This window comes from Typha angustifolia, chromosome 7 (assembly GCF_048772165.1).
Source record: "Typha angustifolia cultivar Huaian chromosome 7, ASM4877216v1, whole genome shotgun sequence".
Lineage (NCBI taxonomy): Eukaryota > Viridiplantae > Streptophyta > Magnoliopsida > Poales > Typhaceae > Typha > Typha angustifolia.
In genome coordinates this window covers 4,103,839-4,124,563 of record NC_133245.1, presented here as the reverse complement: position 1 = coordinate 4,124,563, position 20,725 = coordinate 4,103,839, and the positions used below count along the sequence as shown (strand labels likewise).

The 20,725-nt window shown below is 37.2% G+C and overlaps 3 protein-coding genes across 4 annotated transcripts; 2 read left to right on the top strand and 1 right to left on the bottom strand.

Annotated features, from left to right (window-relative positions):
• The first annotated feature begins 170 nt into the window (after positions 1 to 170).
• On the top strand, positions 171 to 7,115 carry LOC140763964 (uncharacterized). Its single transcript, XM_073102363.1, has 10 exons — positions 171 to 575; positions 1,337 to 1,523; positions 1,668 to 1,801; positions 1,912 to 2,024; positions 2,106 to 2,229; positions 5,140 to 5,289; positions 5,429 to 5,584; positions 6,526 to 6,605; positions 6,703 to 6,752; positions 6,856 to 7,115. The coding sequence occupies exons 1-10, from the start codon at positions 213 to 215 to the stop codon at positions 6,990 to 6,992; spliced, it is 1,494 nt and encodes a 497-aa protein (XP_072958464.1). The 5' UTR covers positions 171 to 212; the 3' UTR covers positions 6,993 to 7,115.
• A 966-nt stretch (positions 7,116 to 8,081) lies between these two features.
• LOC140763299 (pathogenesis-related protein 1B-like) lies at positions 8,082 to 8,814 on the bottom strand. The gene has a single exon (XM_073101425.1). The coding sequence runs from the start codon at positions 8,744 to 8,746 to the stop codon at positions 8,258 to 8,260; it is 489 nt and encodes a 162-aa protein (XP_072957526.1). The 5' UTR covers positions 8,747 to 8,814; the 3' UTR covers positions 8,082 to 8,257.
• A 1,857-nt stretch (positions 8,815 to 10,671) lies between these two features.
• LOC140762399 (nuclear matrix constituent protein 1b-like) lies at positions 10,672 to 20,725 on the top strand. Of its 2 annotated transcripts, none has more exons than XM_073100173.1 (8): positions 10,672 to 11,059; positions 14,960 to 15,169; positions 15,529 to 15,782; positions 16,683 to 16,953; positions 17,046 to 17,129; positions 17,227 to 19,094; positions 19,233 to 19,560; positions 20,218 to 20,725. In XM_073100173.1, the coding sequence occupies exons 1-8, from the start codon at positions 10,883 to 10,885 to the stop codon at positions 20,359 to 20,361; spliced, it is 3,336 nt and encodes a 1,111-aa protein (XP_072956274.1). In that variant the 5' UTR covers positions 10,672 to 10,882; the 3' UTR covers positions 20,362 to 20,725. The 2 variants fall into 2 exon arrangements, with proteins under 2 accessions (XP_072956274.1, XP_072956275.1); XM_073100174.1 differs by lacking the exon at positions 10,672 to 11,059 and adding an exon at positions 11,764 to 11,997.

Below are 20,725 nucleotides of genomic sequence, written 5' to 3'. Positions count from 1 at the left end.
TGCATTTAAGATTGTAGGAATTCACTATGTCATCCCATCAATGGGCTTGGAGTTGGCTGATTATCCATCCATTGCAAGGTCGCCACGTGTATGATCTGAAGAACATCCTCCATTTAGGCACTTCCGCGTTTCAGACTACCTTTTTAACTCGCCTTATTCAGTTATTCCTATTTCCCTCTCTATTCCCAATTCGAAGAATAAACCGGGAAGTTATGCGGCTCCCTATTCTAATCCTCTCCTTGTGCCTTTCTCTCTCCGCCGCCTCTCCCCACCCTTCTCCTCGCTCAAAGAAGCCCCAATTCCTGGGCTCCTTCGCACAATCCAAGCCCAATAAGGATTCGGCGCCGTATTCCTACGAGACGCGCTACTTCCGGCAACGGCTCGACCACTTCAGCTTCGTCGACTCGCCGGACTTTGAGCAGAGATACCTCGTGGGCCGGGCCGATGAGTGGGGCCGGTCGGGGCCTATATTCTTCTACTGCGGCAACGAGGGCGACATCGAGTGGTTCGCCGCCAACACTGGATTCGTCTGGGAGATAGCGCCCCGCTTCTCCGCCCTCGTCGTCTTCGCCGAGGTAATCTTCCAACGTGTCGTTTTTCGTAAGAAGCCTAGTAATGATTTTTAGTACTTGAACAACTTGACTAGGCCAAGGTAAGCAAGATCTTTGTTGTAGCTAAGATTTATGCATAAAATTTTCCATTTTCCTTAAAGTAGCAAGCTTTAAGCATTTTCTCTAAAGAATCATGAAATGGCAAACTTTTCTTTGTTTCTATTAAGGTCCTGGCTGGTACAGCCAATTGAATTTTCAAGATTTGTATACAAAGATTCCTGGAATTATGCCATTGGATTGGGAATTTGCAGGCATTATGTAATGTATAGAGAATATGAGCTGGTTACTTGTCTATTACACTTACATGTTTACAAGGGGAAGAAGCTATACGCTGCTCAAATAACGTCTCAGCGATTAGGTGATCTTTCTATCAAATGAAGAAAAATTATTTTTTCTAATTACATGTCTGGGTAATGAAAATAAGTAACATCTTTTAGAGATCCACCTACTTGTCGACTTTTTTTGGAAATGGTGGACCGAAAAATATTTTTGTATACAATAAAAAGTTATCTCATGAAGAGCAGTATAGTTATGGGGTTTATACCAATATAAGAAAAAGGTTCATGTTTACAATGAACTGAAAAATCGTACAAAAGCTCTTGAAATAAAAAGTGTTTGTTATTCTTAATATGCTCAGGAAAAAGGGCCAAGAATGTATTGGCATTTGCTGAGGTGCCCCCTTTTTCTTCCAGATATTCATTATTACTGTAATTTGTTGCTGGCAGCATAGGTACTATGGCAAGTCCATGCCTTTTGGTAGCACAGAGAAAGCATATAACAATTCTGAGTCCTTAGCATACCTCACTGCCGAGCAAGCACTTGCTGACTATGCAATACTTCTTACCGAGCTTAAGAGGAACTTGTCATCAGAAGACAGTCCTGTTGTGCTTTTTGGAGGCTCTTATGGTGGAAGTAAGAATATTAACACTGCATTTTATTTCCTAGTGGAGTGGTTGGGTCTGTGGAGGGGAAGAGTTCTTTTTCATTATCTTTCTTGATTCGTGAGAGCTATTGAGTCCGTGGATTTTAAACCTAAGCTTCCTAACATGGAAACAGTGTTGGCTGCTTGGATGAGATTGAAATATCCTCATATTGCTATTGGGGCTCTTGCCTCCTCTGCTCCCATTCTGCAATTTGAAGATATCGTCCCACCTGAAACTTTTTATGACATTGTGTCAAATGATTTCAGGGTCAGTATATTCAGCATCTTGTACTTGCGTGCACATAGTTTAGTTTATACTTGCTATCTTTTTTCATCAATGTCTGTAGTATTATGATTACATTGTTCACCTGGTTCCAGCGAGAAAGTGAGAGCTGCTTTAAGACCATAAAGGATTCTTGGGATGTATTGGAATCTCAAGGGAAGGGTCGCGATGGGCTTGTCAGCCTGAGTACAACCTTCCGCATGTGTCGGTAAAATCAGTCATTTACTTATCTTCTGTATGAAGTTGATATTTCCTCCTTTTATGACTAGTAGGGAATGATGGGTTGCAGGAATTTGAACAATACAGAAGAACTTTCGGACTGGTTAAACTCTGCTTACAGCTATCTGGCTATGGTAGATTATCCATATGCTTCTGACTTTCTAATGCCTTTGCCTGCAAACCCGATAAAGGAGGTTAGCCATCTGGATAACTGCAAGAGCTGGCTTAAGCATTCTTTGCATTTGTTAAAGACTTAAAAGTTCAATAGAGTTAAATTTGTCCATTTCAACAAAAATGAAGAATAAGACGGACGATAGATTATTTCTGTCTTCTATGAAACATAATAGAAAAGCAAGGACCTAAATCTTATGGGATTATATGTTTTGGATTTTGAGAAAGCGTTATATTGCAAAATATCGAAACATTGCTTTAGGACTACCATTTTTTCTCTCTTGTTTAATAAAGGCCTCTAAGCAAATGACTTTTGGTTTACTTCTTATATTTTCTAGATTTCATGCATCTCTTGTTTTGATGCATCACTATATACTTTTGCTTTAGGAACCTTGTCTCTAAGTCTTAACTACTTTGCCCTACTCCTGAAGAAGTGATGCCACATAAGCAGGAATGCTTCTCCAAAGGATAGTAGCATGATAAAAACCATGGTTCGAAGTATTGGACGATATTGATATTATCAATTAGGGGTGCCAACAGGTTCTTTGACTCGTGAACCATTTAAGCTCAACTGAATATTAGCTCGAGCTCTAAATGAGCCAAGATTGAGCTCAAATTTTGTGTTCATCAAATAAAAGAACCGAGCTCGAGTTGGCTCTGGCTTAGCTTGTATATATGACATAACATATATTTATAGGAAAATTCGTATTTAACATCCTATCTTTTAACTTATTTGTGGTTTTACACCCTCTATTTTCAATATGTGCAAATTGAGCTGTATATTTAATAAAAAAATGTGTAGAGAACACTCAGCTGTTAGATCTGTTAGCTAAACTTTACTAACCCTTTAGATTAAGTTAACTATACTAAAAGAATTATGAAAAAAATCATCATCCAAGGTATACTCAATCTTACCCAAGCTATATCCAACCTTACCCAAACTATACCTAATCTTATATAAGCTAATTTGCTCTCTTTCTCTTGCCTTGGGTTATCTTGTCTAAAGAAGAAGAACCAATTTAGTACCCTAAAAGAAAGAAGAAGGAAGCAAGAGCATTTTAGTCTAATTTGCTCTCTTTCTGTTGCTTTGGGGTCTTTTGTTTAAGGAAGATGCAATCCCATGCCCTAAAGGAAAGAAAAAGAGAAAGAAGGATATTTTAGTTATTTTAGGAAAAAATATCTGTAGTTGGTGGAATATTCTCTTCTTATGTCATTTGCCCAAACGATATTAGTGTTAATCTTACCTAGGATATTTTCTGTAAATATTTAATAAAATATAGAGCTTGATATGTAAATATTGAAATTGAGGTTGTCAGTTGCAAATAAGTTTAAAGATAGAGTGTTAAATATAATTTTTTCTATTCTATATATCTAACTTTGTTTCTTATGTAACCTCTATTTATCATCGTCAGCATTCTCGCTGATGATGATCTCCTCGTGCAATTCGGAAGTGTTTCGGTGTTCGTAGGGCACTCGATACACTATGAGGTGCGGTGTTAAATCTAGAAGGTGGGACGTCCATACACTAGGACCTTTGGTTTTGATACCAAAACTGATGCAGAATGATAGTATCAACGGAGGAGAAGAAGACAAACCCACGGAATCCACTAATGGGCTATTAGAATCAAGGTTTTGAAACTAAGTATCGGGATCAAGATTGGCTGTTAGAGAAAACAATATGTATCGACCGTAACAGCTGTATCGGTTGTATTGGTCACCCGTATCGAATCAGAATATTTTTATTTACGTAAAATTCTAAATACTATTTAAAATGCAAAAAAATATATATATAAAATAATAGAAAAATAAGAAATAAGAATTAGTCACATATGAACTCTAAAAACTAAAGAAAAAAATTTACTCAATACTATAATAAATTTTGACTTGAATTAGACAAATTTTTATACTTATAGATTATTACTACGAGAGATCTCTCTTCACTGAAGTTCTATGGCAGTAAACAAAAGAGGAGTTAAAAAGTGAGTGAGAAAGAAGGGAAAAAAATGAGAAAAGAAAATTTTATCTGAGTTCACCAAAGTGTGAACTAACCAGAGGCTTACTAGAACGGCCGCCAAATGGACTTAGTGAAGTGTGAGAGTGAGAGAAGAGTGTGTGTGAGAGATAGAGAGTAAAAACTGAAAATTTGAAAAGAAAGCAGTTGATGATATCAATTTTTAATGCATCCTGGGTTAGATATATCTTAGATTCAACATGAATCTTAAAAAAAAAAAAGTTCAGCTAATAGTGTTGTTTTCAGCTGATACGGTTGAGTTTCAACTGATTCGGCCAATACGACCTAGACAGATCGACCGAAATTGGCCGATACTGGTCGAAACTGGTCTGATCGAGATTGGTTATGGCTGATCTGACCTGAGATCGGCTGATTTTAAGATCCATGGTTGGAATCCACTAACAAAAGATAAAGAAAAGTATATAATATCAAACTATTAAAATGTTCATTAATTCCAAATGATAATATAACAAGCCATTATATAGGAAAATCCTAAAAATGACAAAAGGCTAAAAGGCCCATCAAGCAAAAAACTAAAATATCCTCATGGAAGAATCTCTTCCTCACGACTCGTGGTGACCAAGCGTCACCGGATGGGTTGCCTTTCTGTATCCGCGTGAGTACACATGCCTGAATGTGGTGTTCGCACCGTAGACTATGTAAAAATCTGATTAGAATGAATGATATCTCTCGTCTATATGCTGCTATATATATATTGCAGCCTAAAGTAAAATATGTTTAACTTCATTATCATACCTTTTCAGCTTTGATGAAATTTACCTGTTCAGAATAACATGCAGTTATCCAAGTGAATGGCATTTACCGCAGTATCCTCATATGCCCTTAATACATGTATCTCTTGAAGTTTTATGGGATCAAAGTTCTTTCTGGCCCTATCTCAATATTCCATCATTTTGTTCAGGTCTGCAGAAAGATTGACAGTTATGCTGATGGGCGAAATATAATGGAGAGTATTTATGCAGGAGTAAACATCTACTACAACTACACAGGAACTGTTGATTGCTTTGATTTGAACGATGATCCTCATGGAATGAGTGGTTGGGGTTGGCAGGTCTGTGTTTACAAAGAAAATCAAATTAAAACATACTGACATATTTGAATCTCGTCTGAAAATCACCTAATCATCTAATATGAATGATGTATGATGTATATTTTGTTTAAAAAGAACATGATGTATTTTTCTCATACAGGCCTGTACTGAGATGGTTATGCCTATGTCTTCCAGCCTAGAGAATAGCATGTTTCCTCCATTTAAGTTTGATCCTGCTGCTTATCAAGATGACTGCGTTCAAAGCTATGGTGTCAGGCCAAGACCTCAATGGATTACAACTGAGTTTGGGGGCCATGTAAGTGATATATATTCAATGCCTGTTGTCAATCCTAGATCTGGCTTTTCCATTTATTCTTTGACTTAGAAATTGAACTTTTCTATAACTAGTTAATTTTTAATTTGGGGAAAATCCTGAACTCCATTTGAGACAGTAGCTTGCCATATTCACAGAAAAAATTATCAGAAGATTGACTGAAGTAGATCATAACTCCAATTTGAAGCAACTTTTTCTCGATTGTTCTAAGCTATGCTGTGAGTCTGCAGCTGCAAAGCGGGTTTATGGTTTCATCCTTGTATGAATTATTTTTGGAATCAGTTTAGTATTGTTTGATATTTGAAAAATCGTTGGATTTTTCATATCTATATCCTGAGGACAATCACTTACAGTAGTTGATCCGGAAAAGTTTTTGTACTCAGATGTATGTCTTTCAGTTTAGAGGAGTTTAGGTCCTTAAGAGAAATAATTTATGCTAGTTGGATTAACCCAACTCGAGCACCACCTTAACTGCAAAGCATATATCTCCAAAAGTCAACAAGATTATTCCAATTGACTTCTTTTTAGTTGTGGTGGAAAGAATCTAAGATGATTTTGCGGAATAAGTATTAGCACTGTTGGTATCATCCATGCCTTTCTGACCGAAAGGAACCAACAGATGCAACCAGTTTCTTGATTGCTGTAGTACTAACTCAACTACAATGCACATGTAGATTGCGATTGAAAAGTATATCAGTGAAATATAGCTCCCTTCCCCGAATCATGCCATCTCATTTTATATCATAGATCTGTCGACAATAGTGCCACCCAGCTACTGCTAGAATAAAGAAATGCCCATAACAAAGTTCTGGCTTTGCATGTGCTTGAATATCTCTCAGTTTTTTGTATGCTTCTCACATATGCAAGTAGCTACTCTTTGGCAAACTTGGAAGGCAATAATTTTGTTCTTTTAATTTGTGAAGGACATTAATACAGCATTGAAGAACTTTGGCAGTAACATCATATTCTCTAATGGACTCCTAGATCCTTGGAGCGGTGGAAGGTAAAGTTCTACTGCTACAGGTTGCTTCTTTTGTTTTTACTTCGTATCTCACTTTTGAATGTTCGGAGAATCATACCATTCTCAATATTTATTCCAGTGTCCTGCAGAACATTTCTAAGAGTGTTATCGCGCTCGTAACTCCACTAGGTACTTTATTTATACTTATCTATGTTCTACGATGATCATACTGCTTTCAAAATTTTATAACATATTCAATTTCCGTATTAATAATATTATTATCTTTTGGCAGGAGCACACCACATTGACCTGCGTCCTGCGACCAAAGAAGATCCTGATTGGTTGGTAAAACAGAGAGAAACAGAAATTCATCTTATAAGAGGTTGGATATCTGATTACTATCAGAGATTGCCTCGTTCATCAATGTAATTTTGAGAGTTGGTCTCATACCTTGTGTGATGAAAAATTAATGAATGGTTATCCACAAACTTGAATGCTAGAAGCACAAGGAAATATCTTACATGCTCTAATGTTAGTATATCCACTTTGATCTACTGCAGCCTGCAGGTCAGTTATATATATTTTTTGTCAGGTTATTTGGAAAAAATATTATAGGATAACACCAATAAGAAGCAGCCAAATGTCTTTTGAAGTAGGACCCACTTTACTACATCTACAGTTCCTTTTTTTTTTTTTGCATAGATAAAAGTTATTCTCTTTGGATACCTTTTGCATCGATGGATAGATTCTTTCTGGATAATCCTATTCTATGAATAGTGGATATATTATAGGATAACTACGCTTCAAAATTCAAACAAGATACATCCTTCATTACCATTATATTTTTCTACACTCATCCAGATAACATATTGCTCATCCCACCATTATTAAAAGGCCATAAGAGTCTGAATAATTTCTCATTTCAAATCATTCAGACAGACCATTGTCTCTACTCTCGTAGAAGAGTCTCAGCCGGATAAGAGAAGTAACAGAGCACCCATGCCCATTTCTTTAGTCACTGGAATCTGACAGTAAACACCAACCAAGAATGGTCTTGTCAGCTTTGGGCCCAATGGAACACTGACAGGACCATGTTAGGGCTGAGTTGTTAACTGCTGGAGGAAATCAAACCCTAACTGTCCAACTGTCGGCTGTAAGCTAATTACATACCAGTCGTTTACTAGCATAAATCCAAAGTGCAAGAATTAATGTAACTCTGCAGCGTGTAATTAAGTATTAATTTTTTTTTGTAGGAATTTTGACTGCTGGATTATTTGGCAGCTAACTACCAAGTACTCTTATCTGTAGTAGATTCCTGCATGCAACCAGGAATGTAGCTTATGATAAATACTCGGGTTAATTACATTTAGACCCTACCACCAAACTACTGCCTATTTTTATATATAGTCTCAACTATTTAATCTCTCACATTGTCAATATGCCACGAAAAATAGACAATAATTCAGTAAGTCTACATATAATTATCCTTAAAAAGATCTTTGCTTGATGTAATTAACAAAGCCAACATTATTCTAAACCCATGTTTCCATTTTCTGAGCTTCTCTGTTGAACATAACAATTAACAACAGAAGACAACCACGGGATGCATGATGCGTTGATGCATGCAAATTTAACCCACTTAATTAAAACGACAAGGAATTAGTGAGATAAAATGGATGAATTAATCCATATAACTAATAGGGCCGTTGGCCAATTATATTCCCAGGGGGATCGTAGTTACAGGTGACAAAGATATCGCCGTCGTCGCACCTCACACGCGCGCACCCCACGCGCGTCGACTCCCTCCACACGACCTGGGTGTAGTGCCCGCACGCCTCCCCGTCCTCGCACGTGTTGCCGCGGTAGTCGTAGTACGGGCGCTCGGACACCCAGTCGTCCACGGCTTCCGAGGCGGTGAAGTCGGCGCCGGATCCCCAGAACAAGTTCTCGCCGTAGGGCCCGTCCGAGTGGACGAGCCGGCAGTCGGATCTCCGCACGCTGGCGTAGTACCGGGCGTACTCGGCGACGGCGTTGCTCCAGCGGAGTGGGGCGACGCCGACGTCGGCCCGGGCTTCGTTGTGCGCGTCGAGGATGGCTTGGTGGGAGTTCTGGGCGTTGGTGGTGTGGGGGGTTGATAGGATAAGTGCGCAGATAAGTGGTAAGGATAGGATGGGTAGGCCCATATCCTCCGGATATATTATCAAGTGCTATCTACGTCTCTCTCGTTCTTTCTCTAGCAGTGAAGAGAGAGAGAGAGCTATGGGCTTGTGGGCATTGGGTATATATAAAGATGGAATGAGATGCTAAAAGGACATTAATAATTTGTGACCATGCATGAGTAGAAAAATGCGGAATTTTCATATAACGCCCTACATTTTGTCAACTTTCGTGCTTAACACCCTGGCTAAGTTATTTATATAATCCAACTCCACCTTTCTACCTATAATTTTTTCATATGGCACCTTATAATATCTTATATAACCTAAAAGAACACCGGAAAAATGATTTCGAAACATTTTAGAATTTATTAGGCCTCCATGGGTTTGTTTGTGTATAATTTTTTTTTTAATTTTATGTGTACATTTTAAATACAAATTAAGTACCTTTATAATCTTACTTTTTGTTGTTTGATAGTAAAAAAAATAGATAAAATTATAACGATTACTTTGAATAAGTCTATGTAATAATTAATATTAATTATTAAATTATAAATAAGTATATTTAATAATATAATTTTAAGATTGAAAAGACTAAAAACCCCTCATAAAGATTGTATCTTATAGAAGTGACGAGGGCATCAGATGGAGAAAGATTTCTTGATTATTTTGCTCACAGAAATCTAATTTAGAAAACAGGAATAATTTTATTTATAAAATATATTTAAGATAGATTTAATTTATGAATAAGTAGATCTTATACTAACGAAATATTTTTTTTTATTTTGTTAGAAATTTGTTAGTTTAAATAAACTCCGAGTATCATTAAACAATAAGTTATAGGGAGAATAAGAGGGATCAGATTATAAATAACTCAAAAATTAAGTGTTAAATCGTTTGATAATTACATCAGAAATTGCCAAACAAAACAGGCAGGAGATATTAATTGGCATCCAAGGCATAGGATGTCTTCATGAAATTATGATCACATGGAAAATGTCGATTCAGTCCAAATCAAATTAGGTCTTTTTGGATGTATAACTTTCTAGAGCGTCCACTTCTCCCAAGTTGATATTTGTACTTAAAATGCTCCTAAAATCTAATTAAATATTAAAATTTCATCATTCCTCTGGGCTGAAGAAATCGATGTGTCTTCTCATCCGTTGAATTGCTAAGATTATATATTATAATTGATAAAAAAATAACTTGACAGTATGTACATCAAAACTATAGTTTGTGAAGAATATATACGTGAATATAAAATCTAGAAGGACATACATACATACATACATACAGGAGATACACCCAAAAGAAAAAACCCATAAAATTATGTGGAAAGCTGGTGTTAGATAGTTAATAAATGAATGCTTATATTTCTCCTTGATATTATATTTTTTTTGTTTGGTTTTTAATTTTGGATGATAATTGCAACTTATATGACAACTGTTCGATTGCAGTCACAGCCGTCGTGCTCTTCAATTATTAAAAAGGCTTCCAAATCTAATTGGATAATAATCCACTTTATTACCTCTCTAACTCTAACTCTTAACTCAAATTCATCACTAATACACTCTTAACACCGGCACGTGAAAAAGCCTCCTCTGTTATACTGGCTTCAGGTAATCTTACCTCGTCTTTTAGTCTTGGAGTTGGAATTTAAAAATACAAAAAGAGAGGCATTTATATATAAAAAAGAGAGTAATAGTTTCATAGATCTGATTATAATTAATTTACAAAACTCTATTGTTTTAAATTAATTACAAGTTTTTAATTGTCCGAATTACAAGATCGCTGACAAATTTTTTGATTTAATTAGTATCAATTAAACCCTTAATCCCCGCACCATTCCAAAGCAAGAAAGATACGGAGGTAACCACACCGGCGGTTACGCCTTCAGACATTGGAAGGGAAAGTGGAGTCCAAATCGAGCCTTCCGTCTATCCGCAGTAATCCTTCCTCTCCCTTTCAAAATTCTCTCCCTCTTCCGCTCCTCGCTCCGTAGTAAAAAAAGTCGACTCCTTTACAAGAAGAAAGAGAAAAGAGGAAAAGAGAGAAACCCCCACTTTCCGAAAGTTGAAAGCAGCGGCCAAAGCCGAGCCCGAGTCCATCTCCCTCGCACTTCCCCTCTCGCTCGTCTCGCCGATCTAGGGTACCGGCTAGGAGATGGCGAGCCCGCGGCCGAGGGCTGCGATGGTGGCCGTTAACGGCAGCGCTGAACCCTCGGCGTCGCTGGACGAGGCGATCTGGAAGCGCCTCAGGGAGGCAGGGTTCGACGAGGAGTCGGTGAAGAGGAGGGACAAGGCCGCGCTAATTGCTTACATCACCAAGCTCGAATCCGAGGTTTCTTTTCGATTTCTTGCTTCTTGTGTGTAATCTTTACCTTTTTATTGTCGCTCTTCTTTGGTTTCTAGGGTTTCTACTAGCTCTATGGAGATATTATGAATTCGAGATATAGCTGGGGTTTAAGAGAGATATTTGGAAATATCTGAAATTCTCGTGCTGCACTGGCTAAATCAGTTGCTTAGAATACTGTTACTAGCAAGTAGATTGTAGCGAATTAGGATTTCGTGATAATGGAGAAAAAGTGTTTTCCTTGTCCCACAATTATATAACATTCTACTACCTAGGGCAAACCATGTTTTTACATTTCATTTCGTATTTCATTTCGTATTGCAAATTTCTCTGCATTAGGCAGTACATGATCTCTTTTAGCTATTGCTTTCTTTGTTCAAGGACATTGTTTGCTATGCGACCTTAGGACTCTATCAAATTTTTATGTGTTATTTTACGTTATATTATAAGAACTTTGGTAATAATACAATTGTTTACGGTGTAGTTAGGTGCTAGAAATTGATTGCTCTATAAATGAAGTTATTATAGTGCTAATGTTCTTTTGCGATGCAAGCTTTATTATATAAAGCTCATTCACCTTATCTTCGAATATAGCATAGTGGAGATCATGGATTAAAGTTTCAGCCGATCTTGATATGGATCGAGATGGGCATCATCGACTGGTTTCAGGTCAGTTTCAGCCGAAACAGATCTTTGTCAAGCGTTTTGGGCTGAAGCAGCCCATTAAGAATTGATCAGATATAGGGGATCCAACCTAGATCCGACTCGAGGACCCAGACCTCCTTCCCAAGCCATTTCACTTTCCTCTCTCTATTTCTCTTTTTTCTCATTCTTTCTCCCAAGCTTCTTTGATGACAGATCCGACGAAGTTGACTTGCGGTGAGCTCCTCTGACAAATTCAGCACACCAAACGCCGTCGGCCTCCGGTGAGCAAATTTTCTTTATCTTTTGCTTCTTCTTTTTTTCTTTTGTCCTCTCCATCCGTCCGACGAGCTCCTTGCCTCTTCTCTTTTTGAAGAAATCGTACACATAAAAAACCCTCTCTTTCCCTATAACCGTTCTCTCTATCAACGATTGCCACAGGCACAGACCGTGCCGATCGTTGGTACGTACCGCGGCACTTGCCGGTTGTGCCGTAAGAGAAGAAGAGAAAAAAAGTAAGGGATACTCACCTTTGCCTTCGCCACCGCTATCATTGATTGCAACTCACCTTTACTGTCGCCATCGCTCGTGCTTGCGTTAGGTGCCTCAGCCCGAGGGAGGAAGAAAGATCGAGAGAGAGAGAGAGAGAGAGAGAGAGGATTCGCAACTTAAGTTTTAACCAATAATCCTCTCTCTCTCTCTCTCTATTTTCCTTCTCCCTCGGGCTAGGGCACCTAATGCGAGCTTGGGCGACGACGGGTAGCTCGACAACAAAGTCAATGGCGAGCAGCGAAGCTATTAGGAGGGGTGTTGTGCAGCACCCCTCGTGTCACATGTCAGTACGCTGCCAGCAGGGCAAGTGACGACCGACACGTCCCGTGCCGGTCAACACGGTCATCCATGCTCTCTATCACTTCTTCTTTTGTCTCCTAACCTTCTCTCTTTCTCTTGATCTCTCTCGCACTCTCTTCTATCTACTGCCCTCTCTTTCTCCCCTTCTTTATTTGTCGTTGCAGCCATAGAGAGAAGAGAGAGAGATGGCTCTTGCTGCAACCACAACAAGATAGAAGTAATTAGAGAAAGAGGGAGAGGGTTGTTGTAGCAGCAACAATAGCACACAAAAAGGGAGTGATTAGTGAAAGACGAAGAGAGCATAGAGTATAGCAATATATTGAAAGGCGGCCATGGACTGCGAGCGATCATTCCAATGCCTAGTGCCTAGATGGAAGGCAGAAGCCAAGGTAGTCTAGCAATTTTAATATATTAAAAATAAAAAAATAATTATACATGATATTATATACTAATATAGCATTTATAAAATCTTAATAGTGCAATTACAACCATAAAAACAACAGATTATAAATTTATAATTCATAAGTATGTATACATATTTCATTAACATCGTAATAGTAAATTATCACGATTTGAAATAATATTAATAGTTGGTTGTTTGAAAATCGAAATGCATCAATAATTAGTGGTTTCCAATGTTAACCACGTGGCGTTTTCCCCACTGATTAAAGCTCTTTCCCACCGGTTAAAGTACAGAGAAAGAAAAAGAAAAAAAAAGTTTGGTCTCCAACGCCAGTGAGAAAAAAGAAGAAAAGGAAAAAGAGGAGGAGAAAGAAAAGAAGAAGAAAAAGAAGACGAGAAATAAAAGAAGAAAAAGAAGAAGACGAGGAGGAGAGATGAGGCAATTCACAGCTTCAACAAAAAGCTCTTGACGCTGCCGCTCGACACATTCGCTTGCCGCTACTGCTTGGCTTCAAGCCTTTGGTTGCTGTCACCGCTCGACGTCTTTGCTTGATGTTGCCGTTTGCTGCCTCCACTAGCCACCACATGAGAGAATCGTTTTGAGAGTGACAGTAGCGAAAGGGTTTGTTTTTTTTTATATAGTGGGCTAGTGGTTAGTTATTAAACCCGATCCGCATTCGATCCACTTCCGTCCTGCTTCGATAGTTGGCGGGCTGCCCACCATTGGCCGGTGCCAATCGACTTAGCGAGTTGCCGTTGAGTCACCTCGCTATTGGAACCGTCTTTTCCGCCATTCAAAACGCTGGAGTATAGAGAAAGGGAGAGTCTTGCGAGATAGATAGAGTTTCGACTTCAGAGAAGTAGAGATTATAGTTTCTAGTTTCATTTTTGTCAATTTTTTTTTAAATTTTAGGGTTTTCCTTGCATTTTAAAATAATTTTTAAAATTTTATGTAATTAAAAATGTCTGATAAAAATAACATTTTATCTATATGAAACACATTCAAATTTTTTAATTAATATGAAACATATTCAAAGTATTCTATATATGCTCCCGTTTTGTAAAGTTGCCACATTTTCACTTTCTATACTCTAGTGTTTTGCAATGTCAACCATATTTGGGATAAGTGGGGCCATGTGGAGTTGATAAGAGATTAAAGAGGAGGACAAATTACATAAATTAAGGAAGCCAAATTATAAGATGAAGATGATTTCTTCACACAGTTCAGTTACTTTTAGCCATTGATCAGTTCACTACTAATAAGATATTTGATATAGTGAAGGCATCTTTCACCAGTATTCTTACCTCCAAAATGTATGAACCACAGAAGCATATCATTTTAGGCTCCTTTTTCTATGATGTTAGTATGTTCAACTTCTTTGTCATTTCGTTCTTTGTGGTACTTTTGAAGCTGCCTTCAATAGAATAATAAGACCTTGTCTAAGGGCTTTTTGTTCCCTTTAAAATAATGTAGATGACAAGGAAAAAAAAGATATTTTTGGATCTCCTTTCAACTCCACCTGATGCTGAATCATCTTCATTTTTCTTGTAAACTATCATCTTGGAGTTAGTCAAATTTTGATGTAAAGACTAAAGAGTTGCTTTTCATTATATTTCATGGATTTTTTTCCAAATATAAACATAGCGCAGATATATATCTGTTATAATTTATAACATACACTTTGAGTTTCTTTATATGTATCATTGATCGTATGCCCGTGCTATGTTTTGACATCATTTGGTTGTTTTCAATTTTTATTTTCACATTTAGAAAATCAAGTACTTAGTTAAAAGCTTACATGAGTCTCTTTAAGTTTTATATTTTGTATAGTAAATAAATGTACATATGAACAATTTCTTGATACTATTCTCTCAGTTAAGTAGGGAAGTTGTAATACTAGTTATTAGACAACCAGAAAAAGAAGAAAGATCTTCAATATTTCAGTTAAAAAATTTTGAATTATGTGTCAAAGCTGATAAATTTTTCTGTAGATCTATGACTATCAACACCACATGGGGCTCCTCATACTGGAGAGGAAGGAGTGGGCATCTAAATATGAAAAAGTTAAAGTATCTGCTGAATCTTCAGAGGTTACATACAAACGTGAACGAGCTGCCCAGTTATCCGCTCTAGCTGAAGCAAGAAAACGCGAAGAAAGCCTAAAGAAAGCTTTAGGCATTGAGAAAGAGTGCGTAGCAAATGTAAGATATCTTACTTGAATATTGGCTTCCATTTCCTTATTAACTTTTGTTGTTTTACTTTTTACTGATTTATCTAGAGTTTTCACTGAATTTTTGTATGAAAAGAAAAGCTGATTTTTTAATATTGCTAAATGCTAATCCTATTTACTAAAAGAAGACAGTTTGTCAAGAGTAATAGAGTTTAGGTCAAGGGAACATTGAATAGAGTAAAGCAGTTCTCTATCTGTGTGTTGACCGCAATATGGGAGTAAATGGCAAATTTTCTTTGCAAGAAAGCTTGGCAAGGCTGAAGGCTGTAATACTTGACTTGTAATAGTGATTAGTGATTAATATTATTCCATGCTACTGATTCAATGTAGATTGAGAAGGCTTTGCATGATATCCGTGCTGAATCAGCTGAAACAAAGATAGCATATGAGAACAAGCTGGCTGAAGCTCGTCACATGATGGAAGCTGCACAAATGAAACTTGACGAGGCAGAAGAAAAGTTGCTTGCAGCAAAATCTTTGGAGACCAATTCTGTCCAGACTCGTGCTTCTGCACTAAGAAGTTTACAGGACATTGAAGCTCGTGAAGATGAACTAAGAAGGCGTCTAAGTTCTTTCGAAACTGAGTAAGTTATTAGTTAATTTCTGTTCTCTACCTCAGATCTTTCATTTGTGCTAATATTTCTTCAGGAATTTTAACTCTACGGAGTTTCCAAGTCAAAGATGTGATTTTCTTGAGTTGCATTTTGAGAGAAACATGCTCGTCTTTGTGTATGCTTTCTCTGTTTGCAATTTGCCGTTTTGAAAATTTTGGAACTTATTATAGTCTTTTGTGGAGAATATTTTTCTTGTAGAGCTCTTCTGATTTATTACGTGTATGAGATGATTCTCCATATATTATAAGTCATTTTCACCTATTTATTAATTTGTTATAATAAAGTATTCAATATACCATATACGTAAATTATATAGTAGTTGTTTTAATAATCAATTTTACTGCTAGATTGCAGATGCATTATATAAAAGCTATTTTTAATAATGTTTTGCTAGATCACATGTGCGCCCGCATGTGCACCGATGTAAAGTACATGCACCCGCATATACTTATGCAGTGGCTTGACCGCTGCGTAATGCAGGTACTTTTCACAATGTTTATCCCCCAGAACTCTTGAAGAGCACCAATTTTATTCGTGAACTGAATTCTGCATTAAAATAAGCATGTCTTTATATAGACTATAGATCATAATCTTTATAGACTAACAATTCTAATCCAAAAGGCAGGACAACGTTGAAAACTTTAGGAATTATGAATTTTAATCCTAAAGAACTAGGACAAAAATCTAAACCAATAGAACTATGACTTCTATTCCTACAAGGCCAAGGAAATGTTGGTTTTGTAACTCCTTTCTTATTTCTATTTTTTGTAACTCCTTAATGAACTAGGATTCACAGTCAATAGGAATTTCATCCTGTATCATTTTCTTCATTTTTTTTTTGCAACAATTTTGAAGTCAATATTCTTACAGATGCAATGCCAAGGAAAATGAAATTAGCCTTCAGAGGAGATCTCTGAATGACAGTCAGAAAATTTTGCATGAAGCAGAAGAGAGGTTAGTGGAAAAGCAAGCTCTTTTGAATCAGAGAGATGAATACATCTTTGATAGAATGGAAAATCTAAGCCTTCTTGAGAAAAAGTTGGAGGATGAAAAATCATTGATTGAGGGAGAAAACAAGGCTTTAAAGGAAGAGAGAATCAATTTGGATCTAGAAATAGCTGTGCTTGCAACCAGAGAAGAAGTATGTCCTATTTCTGTTTTTCAAGTTAATTTGTTTTCTAATTAGCACTTAAGCATGTAAAATATCTCCTTATGTTTTCCTCCCTTTTATAGGCTATCATTAAGAGGGAATCTTTGCTTGATAAAAGAGAACGTGAGTTGCTCATTTTGCAAGAAACCATTGCGTGCAAAGAACATGTAAGATTCTTTGACCTGTTCTCATAATGGAGTTGTTTAACTTTTCATAATCTTCGAAACTTTTACTGACTGTCTTTCTTGTTTGTTTATTCTGTAGGCTGAAACTCGTAGACTTACTGATGAACTAGAGTCTGTTTTGGCAAAGAGAAGAAGCGAATTTGAATGTGAAATGGAGAAGAGACGCATGCTATTGGAGGATGAGATGGAGGCAAAAAGAACTTTTCTGGTTGATAGGGAGGTTCATCTCATTGAAAGAGAAAAATCTATTCATGAAAAAGAAGAAGCTGTCAAGCTTCAACTTATTGAGCTAGCAGAGAAGCAAGAAGACGTAGCTAAGAGTTCAAAACAATTACAGGAGGAAGAACAGAACCTACACTCTACCAAGAAAGCAGTAGAAGTTGAGCTCAAAAATATGCAGAGAGAAAGGGATGATATTGCAAGTATTATAGTGGACTTGGAGAAGAAAAGAGCTAAACTTGAGGATGAAAAACTAGAAATTACGCATGCACAAGAAAACCTGGAACTCACACTTGAAGAGAGAGATGCTCTGCTTATTCTGGAAACAAAACTTAAAGAGGAAATAGATAGTTTCAGGGCACAAAAGTTGGAACTTTCGACTGAAGGTGATAGATTGCAAGCTGAGAAGGAGAGGTTTGAGATCGAATGGGAGCTAATTGATGAAAAGAAAGAAGAATTGCAGAAAGAATCAGAACAGCTTGCTGAAGAAAGAAAAGTAGTATCGCAGTACCTTAAGAATGAGCATGATAATATTAAACAAGAGAAGGAAAATTTGCATAGGCAATTCTTGAGTAATGTTGAATCCTTGTCTCGTGAACGTGAGGAATTTATGGCTAATATGCAGTGTGAGCATGCAAATTGGTTCAGCAAGATTCAGCAAGAAAGGGAAGATTTTACGAGGGACATTCACATCCAGAAAAAAGAGTTAGAAAATTCTGTTCAGGAAAGGCGGGCGGAGATAGAAGCTTATTTAAGGGAAAGAGAGGAAGCATTTAGGCAAGAAAAAGCTAAAGAACTCCAATTTATAAATTCTCAAAAGGAGATCATCACGATGCAGTTAGAACATGTTGCATCTGAAATGCAGAAACTCAATAATGAGCGGAAGGAGATTGCTCTGGAACGTGAACAGAGAGAAAAAGAATTGTCTGAGATAAAGAGCTCCATTGAGATCCTTAATGTTCAAAGGGAGAAGCTGCAGAAGCAAAGGGAATTGCTGCATGCTGATCGAGAAGTAATTAATCAACAAATTCAGCGTCTTGAAGAATTGGAAAATTCGAATATTGAATCTGAAAATAGGGCACTCCAAATTGTACATGCTTATAAGGTGAGGCTGCCATTGACAACAAATGTGAGTAGCAATGATGTTGCAAAGGAGATCAATGAAGTACAGAAAACTGATTCTAAGCATGGGTCTATGCTTAAGTTCCTCCCTGAGAAGACTCCAGGTTCTTCACCTCAAGCATCAACTCCTATTTCCTGGGTCAGAAAATGTGCTTCAGTGATATTCAAGCGCACTCCAGAGAAAAGTACTGATTCTGGTCCTGAAAAATATGAGCAAAAAACTTTTGGAAAGCTTGGGAAAGTGATTCGGGAAAATTTTTTTAGATCTCCACAGTCAGATTCCAAGGAGAATATGGGCTCCGTAGTCTGTAATGGAAATTTGTCTGAGTTAGCAAAGCCTCAATATCCAGTTGCATCTACAAGCATGAAATCAGGACATGGGAAATCCAGGAAGAAGGAAACACAGGATGGAACTACGAACACGATATCTCATGGTTTCTCATTGACTGAAAATGTTGAAAATACATTTGAGGCGGAAGATCAGAGTGGTACGAGAATTGGTACAACTTTGTTGGGAAGAAAGAGACAGAATGACATGATATCTCATGATCATGCTGATATGCAATTAGAGCCAAGTTGGAAGCAGCAGAAAAGAGATAATGATGGGTAAGAAATAATTTCCAACTAAATAGTACTTCCCCCTCTCTAAATCATGCTTATTACTTGTTAGTAATTCATTTGCTGTTATATTTCTGGAGTTTTCAAGTGTCTTAATGTTTCTCTACTTACACCCGCTATTGCCAGTCTCATGATGGAAGCACCATGTTCAAATCATGGCTGTGATGCAGCCGCAATCAGCCAGAACTTGGGATGCCCAAATATACTGGATGGCTTCAAGGATCAAGAATTTGGAAACCACGCAGTTGCAAATTTGACAATGACGGAAGTTTTGCAGCACACAGCAGCGCCACATCTTGACGATGAAAGATCACACAGTTCATCAAGTTCCTTACATATTGGTGATGATATCCCCTTGTCTAGTTCGTGTTTGAATGGAACAATGAAAACCCAGAAGCAGATTAGAGAGAGAAGCTCTTTGGATGATGAAGTGTCACTAAATAAGGCTTCTCTGGTAACTACTATTCTAATTTCCTCTAAGTGGATCTTAAGAAGATAATGCGTTTTAATCTTTTGATTAAGTGTTGCATCTTTGAAGGCTTTGGGGCCTTTTCAGATAGTATTTCGGGCAATTTGTTAAGTTGCTTAACAATTTATTTATTTAGTCTGCATTAGCATAGGTTAATGTTCCTGTACTTAGCAACTTAGCATCAGTGTGTCACATTGGGATCTGTTTTGATGCTGGAGTAACGATTTGGATGATCAAGTAAGGAGTAGATTGTTTTTGGTGAGATCACAGAATCCAGCATGTTCATATCTCTATTTTTCCTTGGCGGTGGCCGGTGTTCAGTGCGTTCCTGTCTGTTTTGATAATTTAACTAAAAAAGAACTAGGGTAGAGGACTATTTTTGTACTAAAATCCACTTCTGCATCTTCGCATAAAACATCTAGTATGCATATTTTATTTGTGTATAAGCTATTTAGACTGTCCAGATATAATCTGAGTTTCTATCTCTGGTTTATTTATACTTCTAATTCTCTTCTTTCAATTATACTTGTAGCATGTCTTGTGATTTTGCATGGATTGAGCATTTATATTGCTATTTGTTTTTATTCCATCATTTGTCTAGCATGTTTTTATTCTTTCATGTTTTTGTGTCTGTCATCCCAGTCTGCAGCTGAACAAATTGGTGGTGATGGTCTTAATCTAAAAGAGCAAGATGGACTTGATCAAGATTCCGATGATGAAGTTGATGACGAGGATGAGGGAAGCTTGTCTGTAAAGGAGAAGCTGTGGAAATTCCTCATTACATGATTGCTTAGGCACTTGTATCATATAGGTTTAGATGTTTAGTTGCTTTATCATTGTACTTTCTGCAGCATTGCTGCATTCTTCCCTTTTGGCTGCTTGATGATGATTCCCCGTGAGAGTTCAAATCGATGAATTATGTCGATTCGATTTGGTCTCTTGATTGTGCAATTAACTATGAGTAGTAGTTGTGATTCCCTTTTTGGCTTCTTTTTTTATCTTCTTTTTACCCTTTCTTTTTCATGGTTCTCAGTCAGAACCCAAACATGTAAAGTGATGATAGTGTGCAGAATCTGTAAACACAGTGCTATGTAAGGAAGCTTTGTGTCAGGCATTATGCTTGTACCTCACCGTTTTCTTTTAGTTTTCA